The sequence below is a fragment of the Pelobates fuscus genome, chromosome 1 (genome assembly GCF_036172605.1).
Source record: "Pelobates fuscus isolate aPelFus1 chromosome 1, aPelFus1.pri, whole genome shotgun sequence".
Taxonomy (NCBI): domain Eukaryota; kingdom Metazoa; phylum Chordata; class Amphibia; order Anura; family Pelobatidae; genus Pelobates; species Pelobates fuscus.
Window position 1 is genome coordinate 120947637 of NC_086317.1, and position 17688 is coordinate 120965324.

Here is a 17688-nt window from a genome sequence, read left to right on the forward strand (position 1 = left end):
TGAGACAGCCACTAGAGGACATAGGGGGAAGGCTTAACCCATTCACAAACATAGCAGTTTCTCTGAAACTGCTATGTTTATGAAAAAATGGGTTAACCCTAGAAGGACCTGGCACCCAGACCACCTCATTAAGCTGAAGTGGTCTGGGTGCCTAGAGTGGTCCTTTAAGTATTCCTTTGGTTGCTGTCTGTGAGATTTCATGCTGACCTGGATACCCTATCGGCTATCACTTGAGGAGGGAATTTTAAAGGAACACACCCCCCATTTCCATCAAGGGGAGGCACCTATAATACGCTTTATTATTCTGGAATATGTGAGTGCATTCTGATCACTGGCAATTTTCACTATATTTTATTAGCAATATTTGCACTATGTTTTGTCCTCTATTATAGGTACACTAGCAATATCCCAAAATATCCCATCAACTATACAAAAGTATAAGTGGCTGAAGCAGCTTGAAGGGAAGATAGGCCCAGGAAGAAGATGGCGGCACCCACAAGGGAGAACTTCAGACAAGTATATCTCACTTCAGTTTATACCCCAGCTGCCACTGTACAAAAAGCCATGTCACTTTGTGGATACTTTCTATATATGCACATTTCAATGTGTGATAGGAGAGGGCAAGGGGTTGAATATATTTTAAACTAACTCAATTAATGAGACTATCAATTTAACCAGAGGTGATAGCCACACTTAATCCTACATCCCATGTGTAGCCTGCTTAGTGTACAGAAATAAAAGATCTTCACATGCTACATAAAAAGCCTACTGGCTGGCACATCAGTAAGGAGATCTTTCCTATATAAAATATATAGAACTTACATGTGCAAATGTTCTTCAACCATAGTATCCTCCTTTTTCACAATCTTGCATTTTGCATCATCTTCTTTAATTTCATCTGTGCTCTGAAGTGCTACCGCAACATTGTCCTCCTCCATGGGTTCATCGAAATCGCCATCATCAAATTCAAGCATGGTCTGCTCCTCCTCTACACGATGAAATTCATACAAACGTACAGAAAGGGGCTTAAAACAAACTCAGCATTCACACTCATTATTTTAATAAATGAACAATGACAAAACACAAACAGAAGACTATACATAGTTCTATCATCCGGGCATACCTGCTGAAATCTGTTCCGTTTTCACCGCGCTACCATTTCTAGGCATACTTCGGCCAACATCTGAAGCGGGTTTCCTGTTAATTTGCACCGTTTTAGAAGAACTGGGCATTTTACACTGAGCAGATGATGGTGGATTCTCGAACTTTACCACAACTGGAGGTTTCCTAAAGCTTGCAGGGGACACCTTTAGGGCACATTACAGAAACACAGATTTTGCAATCAAAAGTAATTTTCTACAACATTTAAAAAATAAAAATCACTTCGAATCTGTAGAAATTTACATGCACTGGAATTCTACAAAAAACACTCACTTTTAAATCTAAGATAAAAGTCTAGCAAGATGGGTGCTCCATGCGGACATCACTGCTGTATTCACGTGCATGCGCAAGAGTACAGCATTTAAATCTATGGAGGATCCATAGACACAGAAAATTCCCTGCAGCCGTTGAGATTGAAACTTAGATACAGCCAGACAAAGGAAATATACAGAGACAAAGTAGCTCCTACTTTGTCTCCGTATATCTTGACTGGGTTGAAATTTCTGTGAAATTGCAACACATTCAAAATTAGTATTTCATAAAGATTTTATATTTAAGAAATACTTTTATTTTCTTGGGGGAAGGGGCATGACAGTGCCGCATTAAATCGGTACCGTCATGGCCGCATTCGTTTTTTGTTACCCCCCCTCCCGACTCCAAAACATCTACTAGCCCCCTGGTTGCCCCCCCACATTACCTATATTTAATCTTTATTTTGTGCCCAGACCTAGGTCCTGGGCGCCACCATCTTTGTGTGGGTAGTTGAAGTCCCAGTGGGACACGTCATCTGCCCACACTACATAGCGCTGTGAAATTCCTGCGCATGCCCAGTTAAACACTTGGGCACGCGAAAGGGAATTTCATCTATTTATTAATTCGTCAGAGAGACGAATGAATAGAAATTTCAAACGAACAAACAAGCTCGCAGCTCCCTCCTTGTAATATGTTAAAATAGAAGCGTCAGGGAGCTGTGCTCCCTGCCACTTCCTAACCCTCCATATGTCCTCCCTCACTGTATGGGGGTCGATATATGACCCCCCATAGTAGCATAAGGAAGATTAAAATCTTTCTATACCTCAAGTAGGGGCTAAACTCACCAGTGCGCGCCCCCCCCCCCCTACAATAGTTCCCCCCGTCATTGTCATTTAGGGTTCATCGAAATCGCCATCATCAAATTCAAGCATTGTCTGCTCCTCCTCTACACAGCTTGCACTCCCCCCCCCCCCCCCCCCCCCCGCGAGTGCAAGCTGGGCACCCTACATGACAATGACGGTGGACCTATTGTAGTCGTCCGGCCCCCAACCATGAGCGGCAAGTGGGGGCCTATTGCCCCCCAGCCCCCACTCATGGGCAGCGGATGGGGGAACCTAGTGACAATGGGGGATGGGGACGACGACGACATAGGTCCTTCCCCTGCCCCCACCCATGAGCAGCAGTTGGGGGTCCTACAGCAAATATCAATAACAGATTAACATACCCTCCTGAACATGTCATCATGTCAGCCTCTCTGTCATTTTAAGATGGAGCAGCGTCTGTCTCCAAGTCTCTCCTCTGTCCCTTAACATTTAAAAGTACACCTATTTATGCCTTAGGTGTCTTCATTTTAGGGTTACCGTAGTTCATATATGAAAAAGTAACACTTCTTTTACTTTATTCATTTTAGGACCTCCCTTAACTTGGCAAAAATACAAGGCCATAAAAACTTACGGGTGCACACGTCATGGGGAAGTTCCCTGACTTGAGACAAGATGGCATCTTAAAGTCTGAACATCTTTATCTACTTTGGGTTACCACAGTATATTATGTACTGAAAGAGTTGTAGCATAGCCTTGAAGCTTGTTTATGCATTATTGTTATTGTATTCGTCTGGGAGTAGGGGCAGATTAATTACTAATACCTAGTAATTTTTACTTGGTATTATTAAAGTTGGCCAATTTAGGTCTTTCAGCCTTTTGGTAAATAGCTCCCCAATACCGTGGGAATTAGGGAGCCATTTACTAAGCAGCTGCAAGATGCAGCCGCGGCACGAATAGGATCGGAGTTTCATTCATTCGAATGAAATTCCGATACGAACAGAAACTACAGAAAGCTATCCTAACACGAATTAACAAACTGTTCATTGAGTTAGGACGGAATTCGGTAGTTTCGCCGGCGTCCTACCTATATGACAGGATGCTGGGGAATAGTTAAAGGAAGCATTGCGAGATCAGGTGAGAATTGTGGGAAAATTCCTTTGACCGCGAGAAGTGGGTCAAAGCTGGTCAAGCGTAGGAAACCTCCATAAGACAAAGTAGTCCCTACTTTGTCTTATGTTTTAACGAAAACTAGAACAGACAGGAAGAAAAGAAGAACAGATCCTGAGAGAGGGATTGAAGAGAAATCGATTAAAGAAAGGTAAGTTCAGCATGACAGTGCCGCTTTAAATGAAGGGAAAATGTACAGGACAAATATATTCTTTAAACAAAGATCCTTCATTTGGACACTCAGGATTTAGGCTCAGCACTTTTAGAATAGAGCTGATTCAGACAAAACAGATAGAATTATGCAATATTAAATTAACCATAGTTATTACTAAATCCAGTCTTATCACATGAAGAAAGGGACCGAATATTAAAAAGCACTAAGACAGAATAATAGAGCATTGAATTATATTTGGAGTAAACATTACCGGAGAATGTGAACTTGGCACAGAAAAAGGATTAAGGGATGCCCCAGAAGGTCTCTTCTTCTTTAGTGTAATAACAGGAGGAGGAGCTATTTGAGAGCCCTGCAGGGAAACCGTTCAAGAAAACACTCACAACCAGCTCATGGACAAAACAAGGCAAAATTAATATATACACACATACTTACATGCACATGTACTGGAATGGAAAAAATACCATCTGATCCAGATGGACCAATCATACTCTCTGTATCAAAGTGACCAGGTCTTGGCAAGACTTTGATGTCATATTTTAGCAATTATATCAGTCCATTGCTAACACAGGCCTGGGTATTTACCTTCCTTAGATAATATTGCGATATGTGTCACTAAAAGTCTTGGGAAAGGTGTAAGCATTCATTTTAAGCTTGTTAGAAAGTGTGGGAGCTTTACACAGCCAATGGTTTTATAGTATTTTAGGGTTTGTCTAAATTGAAATCCCTTCCTTTCAATGATTTTTCAAAGAAACACTTCAGTGTTCGTGTTATTTCTAACAATGGAGTGTTGAAAAGTTGATTAGGTCACCCCCTCCTTCAATGCCCTAAAAATAGCTAGTTACCTCTAATTCAGCATGGGGTCTCCTAGCCAAACCAATGCTTCTTGTAGTAGCCAGGCTGCACTAACAGAATGTGTCTCATACAGAATCCCATGCTTCTCTAGGAACATCTACTCTGAGTGAGAGTGAGTGAACTTATTCCTTTTTAACCCCTTAAGGACACATGACATGTGTGACATGTCATGATTCCCTTTTATTCCAGAAGTTTGGTCCTTAAGGGGTTAAAATACTGAACTGCTTTAAAGTGTCCATTTAGGAGCATCTTGTAATTTGTTCTGATGGTGACTGGAGCCTCTGAGGATTCTGTCTTACTCTGACAAAGTGTTTAATATACTTATGTAGATACGTGTGTATTCATCTTAATTTGCCTCCGTGGAGTGTGGTAGGTTTTCTATGATTTAAGAGTGATGAGCAGCTACTGCACAATCAGAAGCTCTCTGTATTGCGTTCCTGTGGCATTAGGTTTGAGAGTTTAGTTCAGTGATTTGTGATCTGTCAGGTGCACTAGAGCACAGTCATGGACTCTCTTAAAGGAACACTATAAAAACCCTCTACCCACCCCTCAGCGTTGTAAAGTGTTAAGACACTTTTTACATTGCAGGATTAAAGTAACTCTTCAATGAGATTAAGTGGTCTGGATGTCCATAGTGTCCCTTTAAGGTGTGTGCTTTCCTTGATGAAGTTCCCCCTGTCAAAACTTTATGGGCCTCCCAAACGGAGAATATTGACTTGGAAATATTGCTACAAAGTACTGAGCTTCATGCAAAAAAAAAAAAAAATTGTACCTACCTGGGATTTTAAATCCTGAAGTAAGTCACCCAGCAATTCATCTTTTGATAGATCTACAGTTTTCTGCCAAAAAAAAAGAAATAAAAACCACAAAACATATTTAACAAAATATCCATCTGACATCCATTGTTTCATCATTTTAAATGAGCTTTGAATATCACATTTTCACATTTTGCTCCCCTGCTTTGTACCTCACTTCATGCACAATTTTCTTAATTGACAATAAAACAAAATTATACAGTGTAAGATAGATATGAAATATATGTAAAGTACAAAGTTTTTTTTTTGTGTGTAAATATAGCAAAAAGAGGCGCTTTATTCAGTTTCCACTTGCTATTTTTGGTAAGAGACATTTTATTGAATAAGTAAAGCCTATGATATCCAATTGTGCAAATAAAAGGTCTTAGTATGATCCCTCACTTGCTCAGGAACTCCCATAGAGAGTGATTTATTGATGATCCATCGTCTCCCATAAATACTTTTTTTGTACATAGATGACACAGCTCTAGCCAGGAGCTGCATTACAAACTAACCAATCAATCAACAGATGTAGCATTGTACTTCACATTCAGGAATGTTATATTAAAGAAACACGCCTGTCTGACTCCAGTCCCATAACGACTTAATCTGAATGGAGCAGTTATGGGACTAGAGTTACTGGGCACTGTCTTACCTACAGGTATTTAAATTCAAAGTTGGCACCCAACAGCTCCTCCTCCTGTCGAACAGTACAGAAAGGATTGTCTTTTCAGCTGCTGACAGACTGATAGAGTTGTCTGGTGCTCTCAGCCTAACAATGGCTATCCATTGCAAGTAACCATGCTTACATTTCTGGACCAAATGAAAGATCGAGAAGGCCAAATGGAAGCCAAAAAATGACAGATGAGGCAGACCATTTGGTGGCCTGGCAATCAGCTTCTGGGTAAGATTGTTTGAGAGGATTTAAGCCATGTCGGAAAGACGGCACTAAGGCACTCCTGCCTCCATAACAACTTCATAGAGAGAATTTTTAATATAGAATAACCCAAACAATAGGAAATTATAGCACATTAGGAAGGATGGCCAAATCAAATATTTATCTACATTTACTGTATATACAAGTGAGAACTTACATCGGCATTTTTTTTCCCAGCACTGGCAAACATTGACTTGATATTGTTTGGTTTAACTACAGATGACTTTTTCACATTTGACTTGTCTTTGGATGCACCAGCAGACTCTTTTCCTGCAGAAAAGAGCATATATTATTACATAAATTACATAGCAGGACTATCAGCACTGTATTGTTAAAAGGGACAACGCAACCCCAATGCACTTCAGTCCACTTTTCTCACCCCCAACCTATTTTACAAAAATGCAGGTTTTAGTAGAATTTTTTTATAAACTATATTAACCTTATTGCACTCCCTTGGCTGTCAGACAATAGGTCCTGTTACTTTCTGGTAATTTAGCTCAGTGGAGTTTAACCTAAGAGGCAATCAATTGAGCTGCATTGGGAAGTTTTAGATTGGACAGCTACATAACATACAGGCAAAGTTAGAAGGTGAGGGCTTGCAAAGGCTACAGATAACAGATCTGCATCATTTGCAAGTTCCTAATATACATACCCTCAAAAATTTATTTGGGGTATATCTACTAAACAGTGATTCTTGAAATACTATATAATGTATAGAGCTCACAATGTATTTGCTCTTAAACAACTACAATAATTTGCTTTAAAGTGAAAATTTACACACAAAAAAAAACAAAAAACAAACAAAAAAAACACATAACTTTTTCTAACAGCAAAAACAAGTATGGGCTGTAACACTTTCTATACACATACCTTTACTAGGCCGTACATCATCCTCAAGATCATCATCAAATATCTCTCTGCCATCTTCCACATAACCAGTTCCATCTATACAACATTAAAATGTATTTTCATATTAGAAATACTTCTAGGTAAATAGTATTTCAAACATTTTTTTAAACGAAAAGTGACATATATTATAGCATCTAAATTGCATTTTGTGAGTTCTATAAGAGCATTTACATCTACAGGTACCAGGCTGAATATCAATGATTATATGTACTTTAATTAAATTAGGAAAAGATTTTTAAAAAAAACTTCCCACTGTTTCAGTATATTTACAAATATTAACACCAATGCTTTGTACAAATCCTATGTTAGGGGTATTAAAGAAAAAAAACATATTCTAACTTGAAAATAAGGATGAACACTCAGCTTTATTTGTAAACAAGTCACAATCCAGTAAGTAGCATAAAAACATGAATGTTACGAACCTGGTATAAATCTACATCTGCACAATAAAAATTGAGCTATAGCCCGATGGGTTGTATGACATTATCTGAGCCTTTCATTTCTACAATGGATGACTGTTGCAAGTTTCACACATAATTAAAGGGGCTCTCCAGGTTGGACTTTAATTTGTTTCATACATTAGACTTCATATGCAAAAAACAATAATTTAATTAACCGATCGACACGTGGATGTATGCATTTGTAATTATTTGAAAGAAGAGGGAAAAATATCAAGTTAAGGCTATACATTTTAAAAAATATCAGGATTACTCTGGGGCTGGTTTTAGCTCTGTGCACAAGACAGCTGTGAGCCTACCTGGCATAATTTGCAGACTTCTCTTTATAACCTTCAATAAAATGAAACTACAGAAACTGCACATGAGAATATATATTTTTGTATTTTATTTTTTTAAATAGTATATATAACATGCCAAGAAATTCAAACCAGCAAGGCCTTAGTGGGAACTCACCATCATCAATTATCCAGTCATCATCCTGTCGCTCCTGGACAATTTTTGAATAAGCTGCCTCATCCACTTCTTCATAAATACTAGACATTTCTTCCACCTAATTAAAAATAGCAGAATGTTAAGTTATACTATATTGATGAAGCTTTTGAGAAATACTAATGGAGGCATTTTAAATTTTCTTGACAACTGTTTATAGCCAAAATAAACATTTACGCATAATTATGCTATGGAAAGAATATCTTCATGTCATATTGCTCAATCTGTCAAGTACCAAAAAGAGCAACTAAATATGTATGCACAGAAGCTGGGGGGGGAAGGGGAGAATCTCACTTAGGATTTACAAATGGAGGTGAAAGCACCTAACTTTGCCACCGGCTACCTCACGTTCTCTCTCCAGATATACCACCACTAATACTAGAGGATTTCTACATCCCCAGTGACAACCCATCTGCGCCTGCTGCCTTTAAACGTCTTTCACTCACCTCCTCCTTTACTCTTTCAATACACCCTATTTCCTACTCACAGTGACAGACAGGACATTCTATTGACCTGGTGTTTTCCCATCTCTACTAGTCACCCATCTCCAATGTCAGACCACAACCACCCCTTCTTTCCTATAATCTCAATATATCAGCTAATTCCACTTCTCCAGCTTTCTTCTGCACCAGTAAGCATGTGGATCCCCTCCAATTTAAAAACGTACTCAACATCTCCTCCACACTTCCGCTATAACCTGCCCAGATTTTGCAATAGCCCATTACAACATTCTCCTCTTTACTAGACACTCTTGCTACTCCCCAGCTATGCAAATCCCCATGCCGTCAGTTGCAGCCCCGACTCTCCCAACAAACGCGCTTCTTGCAAAATGCTCTTGCACTGCTAAGCGTGTCTGGAGGAAATCCCATTCGGAATCTGATTTTATCTACTACTAATTCATTCTCCATTTGTATAATTCTGCCCTCCACCAAGCAAACACACATCTTTTATCATTACTCTTTCCTCCATCCGTAAACTGTTTTCTCTACCTTCAGCTCTCTTCTCAACTCACCTGCACCAGCCCCATAATATAACTTCAGTACCTAAAAACTTTCACACAACTTCTTTAAAAAAAAAAAAACTTTCACTGCATGAAGCAATATTTTGACACAAAATCCACCACTGCAATTCTCTCCTCCTTCCACCAGCCAACGAGGATGAAGTTTCTTCTCTACGCCTCACTAACTGCGCATTCGACTCCATCCCTTCACATTTTATACCTTGTCTGTCTTCTACCCTTACTCACATGTTCAATCTACTCCTTTCTAACAGTTATTTCCCATCTCCTTTCAAACACGCAAAGGTCACTCCCATACCCAAGAAACCCTCCCTCTGGCTTCCCTTCCGAACACTCAACTGAAACTGCCCTCACCAAAATCAGTCACTCTAAGTACCTCAAGGCTGTGTCTTGGATTTTCTACTATCCTATATTTATGATTTGTCACTGGGTAAACTTAGAAGGACAGTCCGGTTTCTGGGGAAATTAAGGGACAATCTAATCGGTTTCTTTATCCTGCCAAAACCACTACGCAATATTGTTCCAAAATGTGTCAATTTCTGAGCCCTGACACCACTAAGCAACTGATCCACTCCCTTGTTATTTCTCTTCTTGACTACTACAATAACCTATTATCTGTACTTCCTCACTCCCAATTTTCCTCTCTTCGGTGTATCCGACATGCCTTTGCCAGGTTAATCCACCTTAGCCGTTGCTCTGTATCTGCTGTACCGTTCTGCGATTCCCTTCATTGGCTCCCAATCCACAGCAGCATTAAATTCAAGATTCTCCTTCATATCTGCAAAGCCCTAACGCTGCTCCCCTGTCTTCACTAATCAACAAATATACTCCAGCCTGCCCCTTACGATCCAACAGCCACCTGCTTCTTCTTCTATTACAACAATAAACATCAAACCCTAGCACACCAATGTCATCAAAATTGCATTATTAGCACTATAAACTGCATAGCATAAATGTGATAACACCATATTAGGCAATGGCATATTCAAATATACAACATAGATGTGAGAGCAAACAAAGCTGTAACCGACCAATATAACCTTAGGTACACTAATCAAGAAAGTAGAGGCCACAGTCCCAACGTTTTCTATATTCACCTCTTCCCATGTTAGAATGCAATTCCCCACGATTTCAGACTTTGCCTTCCTTTAAATGCTCCCTAAAGATATGATTGTACAAGAAAGCCTACCACTCAACTCAGCAACTCAGGGTTCGACAAATCCAAGACCCTAGGTCGACATTCTTGTCATCCGGTTCCCTCTGAGGCCGGTGGAACGGTAGAATGAAATGGAGTCAGGGACCTGGAGCCCCATCAGCTATCGGCCAATATTCTGTATTTTCAGCAATATCGGTATCGGCCAATAAAGATACAGATATTGCAGACCAAGGACGCCATCAGGGTCCTTCTGGGCTCCCCAGGGGATGCCATATACCCCCCTCCCCGGCCAGATAAGTAGGGAGGGGGGACTAAAACAAATGTGAAAATATATATAATATATAAAAGAAAAGTTAATAAAAAATGCCCCCCCCCCCCCCATTTTACACACATTACATACCTATACAAATACTCTCACTGCACAAACACACACTCTGCACACTATACACACTGCATCCACTACACCCACACATATTCTTGAAAACAAATTTTGACTGGCATGTATATTTTGTGCATTTACCTTGATAAAAAAAAAAAAAAAAAAAAATGATGTGTGTAGAAATATTTTTTAGTTTTTTTTAAATTGTAAATGTACAGAATATCGGTAAGTTATCGGCTATCAACCTGAAAGGTCACAGATTATCGATATTGGCTCTAAAAAAAAAAAATATAAAAAAAGAATTCAATATCAGTCGATCCCTACCTGCTTACATTGAAAATCTTGCACGGACAGGGTATAGACACCATCACAACTACATTAAGCTGTAATGGTTCTGATGACTATAGTGTCTCTTTAAGAATTGTATTTTTGGCATTGAAAATAAAGGTTTTAGTTAAACTTTTTTAGCTGACTTAGATTCAAAGCAAATTTGCCAAACCCTGCAGAAACAAATGCATCCCACTTACCCAATAAATATCCTCATCTGATTCAGTTCTAACCTCATTCTTGCCCTTGCAGTCCCCACCTCCGATTTCTCACCTCCCCAATCCATCTAGATTGTAAGCCATTATCTTCTCCTGTATTCGTTCATCATTTTTTTATGGTCTCTTATATACTGTGTCTTTTTACTTGTACCATTGCATCCATGGACAGCAAAGCAGAATGGGATGGTACTTTATAAAATATAATATAATGTACAATACAATATAGTGTTCTTAACCCTATATTGAGGTTGAAAAATATTAAAGTAACAAACATGATTGACAGACTTTTTTAGTCTGACAAACGTAAACATGAATAAATTGGTAGATTGAAACTTTCTAGACAATTAAGATTATAGTACGGTAAAAATGACAAGTGCGCACACAGAGGAGAAGAGATGACGCAAACACTACCTACAACTTTAATATAACCAACTTTCCCGGTGACTGGGGGAGGTGGCAGATCTCCCAAACTGGGGAGCACTACTCCTTGCAGCCCCATTCCCCTCCCCTCCCCTCCGGGTTATTCCAGTCCCCACCTGAATAAGCTAACAAAAAAAGCTAACAAAAAGCTAACAAAAAGCTAACAAAAAGCTAACAAAAAGCTAACAAAAACAAAGGCATAGATTCCCGTACTCACATTCACAAGCAGAGCCCTCATGGCAAATCCAAGTCCCAGATATCGCAGTGGGAAGTCAGGTTTTGTGTCGACTTTTGGTCCCGGATCGAGTCCCGCCAGAAGCATCAAACACCCACCTCAGCTGTCTGAGGTTCCTAATGGCATCCCGGACGCATCTTTTCCTCCGTGCCGAGAGCCAAGGTGGACATCCTACCCACCAGCCATCTACAAAACTCTGAGACTATCACAACAGGAGTCTTGCAGGCATTTCACCCAAACACTCTTTCTGGAGGGTTTAGTGGAGAGCAGGCACTGGCTTGTACACTGGCCTGGGATTGGGGAGCAGAGAAGCCGGCACACCATCTTACTATTCCCTGCAACCTGGAGGATCCCTATGTGTGGCCTAGAGGCAGTAGGAGACTTACTCGGTATCTGGTGAATGACAGTGGAGCCGGCTCTCAAGTGCAGCATAACCGTGGCATCGGTTGAAGCAGGGACTCTAGCTTGTCTCCAGTCTGCCGTTAATGTCTCACTGTGCCCCCCTGTTATTCTACCTGTTCATAAATCATATCGCCTCTAGCTATACCATTTTTGCCTACTGATCTAATCAGCTATATACCTGGTGGCTATTATCTGAAAGGTTTGTCTTTTCTCCTGCAGTATGTTCTGTTATAAGCCTTTCTACTCCTAATCTTATGCTGATGAGCTCTAGGTGTAATATGCTCTTATATACCCATTCATAGGCTGTTGATAACTTAACATGCTTATCATAAGTGCCTCAGACTAGAAATTATTGATATACTGTTTAGCATAATTTTACATGCTCACTTTAGTAAGCAGTTACTGTGTTAATATGTCCCCTCTCTGTTCATTAGGACACCACATCTGGCTCAGCATTAGATATCTTATTCTATAGTGTAGCACCTGCAGGCATAGAGTTCCTGTTTTTTCCTCTATCTTTAAAGGGACACTCCAGGCACCCAGACCACTTCTGCCCATTGGAGTGGTCTGGGTGCCAACTCCCAATACCCTTAACCCTGCAAGTGTAATTATTGCAGTTTTCATAAACTGCAATATTTACCTTGCAGGGTTAACTCCTCCTCTAGTGGCTGTCTACTAGACAGCCACTAGAGGGCACTTCTGTGTTTATAGCACATGAAAAGTGTGATATAATGTCACTGGACATCCTCACGCTATGCAAGGACCTCCAGCGTTGCTGAAATCCCCATAGGAAAGCATTGAAATCACTTTTCAATGCTTTCCTATGGGGAGGTCTAATGCGCGTGTGTGGCATTGCCGCGCATGCGCATTAGGTCTCCCCGCCGGCGCCCGAGCATGCTCAATAGGTCTCCCCCGCCAGATGACGTTGGCGGGGGAGGACCCTGACCCAGCGCTGAGTGACATCTGCGCTGGATACAGGTAAGTCAATGAAGGGGGTTTAATACCTTCAGCAACTTGGGATGGGAGGGAGAGGGGACCTGCAGTGCCAGGAAAACGATTTGTTTTGACATGCCATGTAATATACATGCCACTTTTATGGTTTTAAATAATAATGTGGATATGTCACTATACTCTTGTTTATTACTACCGCACAACAAAAATAAAGAATGTAAATAAAGTTGTTTTTTTAACCCTTTATCTGTTGATGACAATGGGTGTGAGGGGTAGCAGAGGGCACTGTACTGTTAGGAATACAGATTTGTATTCTTAACACTATAGAATCCCATTAAGAAGGCCATGCAACATACTAAGAGTCATGTGAGCACGAATGAACAGAATAGCAATGTTGTGAAAATAAAAGTGTTTTACCTCATATTTGACTTTTTCTCCAGCTTTTGCTTTTTTTAGTTGTTCCAATGCTTCTTTACGTCCCTTTTTTTCTCTCTTCTCCCGTCGAGAACGAGATGCCACTAAATTCCCAGAATCAGATGCATCTGAAAATCAGAAATACAGAACATTAGCATAGGGATAGGCTAGAATGTTTATCATAACTACCTACTATAGTTAAAAATCAATTCCATAGTTTTCTTAGTCATTAAGATAAATGTCATGACATTTTCAAATTTTTCCAAGTTTATTACGTTCAATGAAACAATGATATTTTTGAAAGATGCATACTAAGAAAATGTCACTTTATCTGGCTGAGATGCTAGGGTTATCGCGCCTCAATCTAACTTTCACATAGAGCAATCACAACAGCAGGCAACTTAGGGTGGGTAGCAGCTGGTTTGATAACAGTAGCATGGCTGCTCAACCTGATTAAAAGTTACATGTTCTAAAAAAATAAACAAACATAATTTTAAAAATATATTCATATATATAATTAAATGTAATAAACTTCTAGAAGAATGTTGTTCCATTGGTAGTTTGCCCCTGATATACTTGGTCATGAAATGGTCTTGGCCCAGGTAGACCAATTATTCAATAGCACTGAGATGCAACCTCGTAGAAGATAAACACAGTGCTAACATTTTGTAAATGGACCACAATCGAATGTTTTGCTTCTCACACACCAAATATTTTACATAAAGAAAGTTTGCCTGTTCTCTCAGTGGACACAAAAAGCCTAAAAATGGTATACAACATTCTCACTGGAAATGTTATTCTGATGAAAAATGCAAACCAATAATTCATATAACTCACACGACCTACAAAATAATAAGAACACAAAACAATCGTGTATGCAAACTACATTTTCGAAAAGTGTGTGTTTTATTCTGAAATTCCACTGAACTTACTGATAACCCATCAAGGAGTTAGAAAGAGTGTTTACATTTGGATCAGCAGCTTCTCTCGCTGCAATGTTACACAATACAGGTGACAGAACCAGAAAATGTAAATTTATTTCACGTGTCCACATTGAGCAATACACAGAAGGGACAATACATTATTTTGCTTTTTATAGACACCAGCAGTATGCTCACATTCTTCTTAAGGGAGTACTGAACATGCAAAATTGTGGCCCTGAAATGCAGGGTGGCAATACAAAAGCTCTAGCTCTATATTGTAAATCAATCTATACATTGTAAAGCGCTGCGGAATTTGATGGCGCTATATAAATACAATAATAATAATATATGGAGGTTTTTGAGTTGATATATATATTTTCTTTATTCTTAATTTTAATAGCACTTTTGTTTACAAGGGATCACTCAACCATTCACCATTTGGTCAACAAAGCTGCCATAGATCAAACCTAGAAGTGGATCTAAAGCAAGTTTATTAGGTAACTTGCTCTATAAAGCTACAGCGGACTACAATTCCCATGATGCTCAGCGGTCATAGGTTAGCCTGCACTATATAAGGATGGCAGCAAGTCACGCTGGGCGCACTGTGGCCAATGTCACTGTTCAGAGTTGTCACTGATCCCACCCCGTGCTGTCACTCAGGCCGCCCCTGTCCTGTCTCCCGGCAGTTACCGTGCTGCTCGCCGCTGTCTCCGCTGGACACTGGCGCCATGTTTCTCGAGGTTGAGGGACTCAAAGTTCGTGGCGCCAAAACCCGACACAAGACAGTGCAGGACCACACAGAGCCAAGGAACCAGCGCGCCGCAATCGAACTGGCGCGACGGAGTCAACCAATCACAGCAAGGCACCAAGCGCTCCACCAATCGGAAGTCTGTGCGACTAGAGAGCCCGCGCGGTGACGTCAGCCCGTTATGGGAGTGAGAGCTGCGTGCGCGCTGGCTGTGGTGCTGAGAGCTCAGAGCGGCGATCGTTGCAGTGAGGGCAGAGTGTGCGTGAATCTGACGTGAGGGCACTGCGTGATTTACCTCATAGCTGTGCGGAGTCAGTGTGTGTGTGTAATAGCCTTAAAGGGACACTATAGACACCAGAACAGCTACAGCTTAATGGCATTGTCCTGGTGTCTATAGTCAGTCCCTGCGGGCTTTTTAATTTAACCCCTTAAGACCGCAGCAAATGTACAAGTTGTGATCCAAAAAACACGTAAACAAAACCTGGCATTTGCGCTCTATGTCTGTGCAACCGTAATTCACCTCTTTCATATTAAATGCACCCCCCCTTATTATATATCATTTTATTCGGGGGAAACAGGGCTTTAATTTCATATCAAATATTTAGGTATGGAACATAATTTAATATGAAAAAAATGGGAGAAAATAAGAATTTTTGAAATAGTTTTAGTTCTACGTGACATTTTAACTGTGAATGTCAAAATACTGTTTACTTTTACTGCAATAAAATACACATATTTGTATTCAGCGATGTCTCACGTGTAACACAGTACCCCCTATGTACAGGTTTTATGGTGTTTTGGGAAGTTACAGGGTCAAATATAGCGTGTTACATATTTCAGTTTTTTTCACATTGAAATTCGCCAGGTTGGTTACGTTGCCTTTGAGACCATATGGTAGCCCAGGAATAAGAATTACCCCCATGATGGCATACCATTTGCAAAAGTAGACAACCCAAGGTATTGCAAATGGAGTATGTCCAGTCTTTTTTAGTAGCCACTTGGTCACAAACACTGGCCAAAGTTAGTGTTAATATTTGAAAATTCAAAAAACGAATTTGAACGCAAATTTTGGCCAGTGTTAGTGACTAAGTGGCTACTAAAAAAATCTGAACATACCCTATTTGCAATACCCTGGGTTGTCTACTATTGCAAATGGTATGCCATCATGGGGATAATTTTCATTCCTGGGCTACCATACGGTCTCAAAGGCAACCTGGCAAATTTTAATGTGAAAAAACTGAAACGCAAACCTTATATTTGACTCTGTAACTTTTGAAAACACCATAAAACCTGTACATGAGGGGTACTGTTATAATCAGGAGACTTCGATGAACACAAATATTAGTGTTTCAAAACAGTAAAACGTATCACAACAATTATATCGTCAGTGTAAGTGCCATTTGTGTGTGAAAAATGCAAAAAATGTCACTGACGATATCGTCGTTGTAATATATTTTACTGTTTTGAAACACTAATATTTGTGTTCAGCGAAGTCTTCCGAGTAAAACAGTACCCATGTACAGGTTTTATGGTGTCTTGGAAAGTTACAGGGTTAAATATAGTGCTAGAAAATTTAATTCCCTGAACTTTCGGCCTGGGTTGTCAGGCAGGTCCTGCAAATTGTAATTAATAAAATGACCTAATTATGTAAAATTATTACATAAATATATACGTAGAATTATTATATATATATATATATATATATTTGTGTGTATATATATATATATATATGTATATCATTTTTTTTTATTATTTTTATATATAGGTATATATATAGTATACAGTGTTACCCAGCACACACACTCAAAATTATGAAAAAATGCCGGGTGCCTAAAAAGCCATAGCCAAAAAATTATAGTATATGATAAATAAAGGCTTGCACTCACGGTCTGTAGATACGTAAAATATTTCTTGTTTATTTCAATTCATTAAAATATGGTTGCTGCCATCATCAACGTTTCAGCCACTCCTGTGGCTTTCATCAGGATCAATACAGCATACACAAAATGGTGATATATACGTATATACTTATGTATATAGATATATATATTATTTCATTCTACATGTATTTTGATATCAATATATATATTAATTTTAAAATACAGTTAGAACGAAATTACGCATGTTTATATAATTTTTTATCTATTTATTTTTATTATTTTCTAAATTTTATTTTTTAACATATTTATATATTATTTTTTATTATATATAAATATATATATATAATGAAAATTATATATATATTTAATCAATATCATTGTACGTGTATTTTGATATGAATATATATATATATAATTATGTATATATTAATATTAAAATACACGTAGACAGTGTATGCATATTTATGTGTATATGTGTATATATATACTTAGATCATATATAATAAATATATATATGATCTAAGTATATATAATCTTATTTTTACACTGTTTTAAAAAATTTTTTTATTTTTTTCAGACAGCAGGGGGAGTACCTGTCA

At 39.1% G+C, this 17688-nt stretch overlaps 1 protein-coding gene across 1 annotated transcript in view; it reads right to left on the minus strand.

The window, feature by feature from the left end:
• Positions 1-15293, minus strand: part of POLA1 (DNA polymerase alpha 1, catalytic subunit) — a 281414-nt gene extending 266121 nt beyond the window's left edge. Inside the window, exons 1-9 of the mRNA XM_063450182.1 lie at positions 15152-15293; positions 13542-13666; positions 7983-8079; positions 7033-7107; positions 6320-6432; positions 5208-5270; positions 3830-3928; positions 1124-1307; positions 823-988 (exon numbers count right to left, since the gene is read on the minus strand). Of these exons, the coding sequence (XP_063306252.1) occupies positions 823-988; positions 1124-1307; positions 3830-3928; positions 5208-5270; positions 6320-6432; positions 7033-7107; positions 7983-8079; positions 13542-13666; positions 15152-15191 (962 nt within the window). The 5' untranslated portion in view covers positions 15192-15293. The remainder of the gene's footprint in view (positions 1-822; positions 989-1123; positions 1308-3829; positions 3929-5207; positions 5271-6319; positions 6433-7032; positions 7108-7982; positions 8080-13541; positions 13667-15151) is intronic.
• Between the last annotated feature and the right edge of the window lie 2395 nt (positions 15294-17688).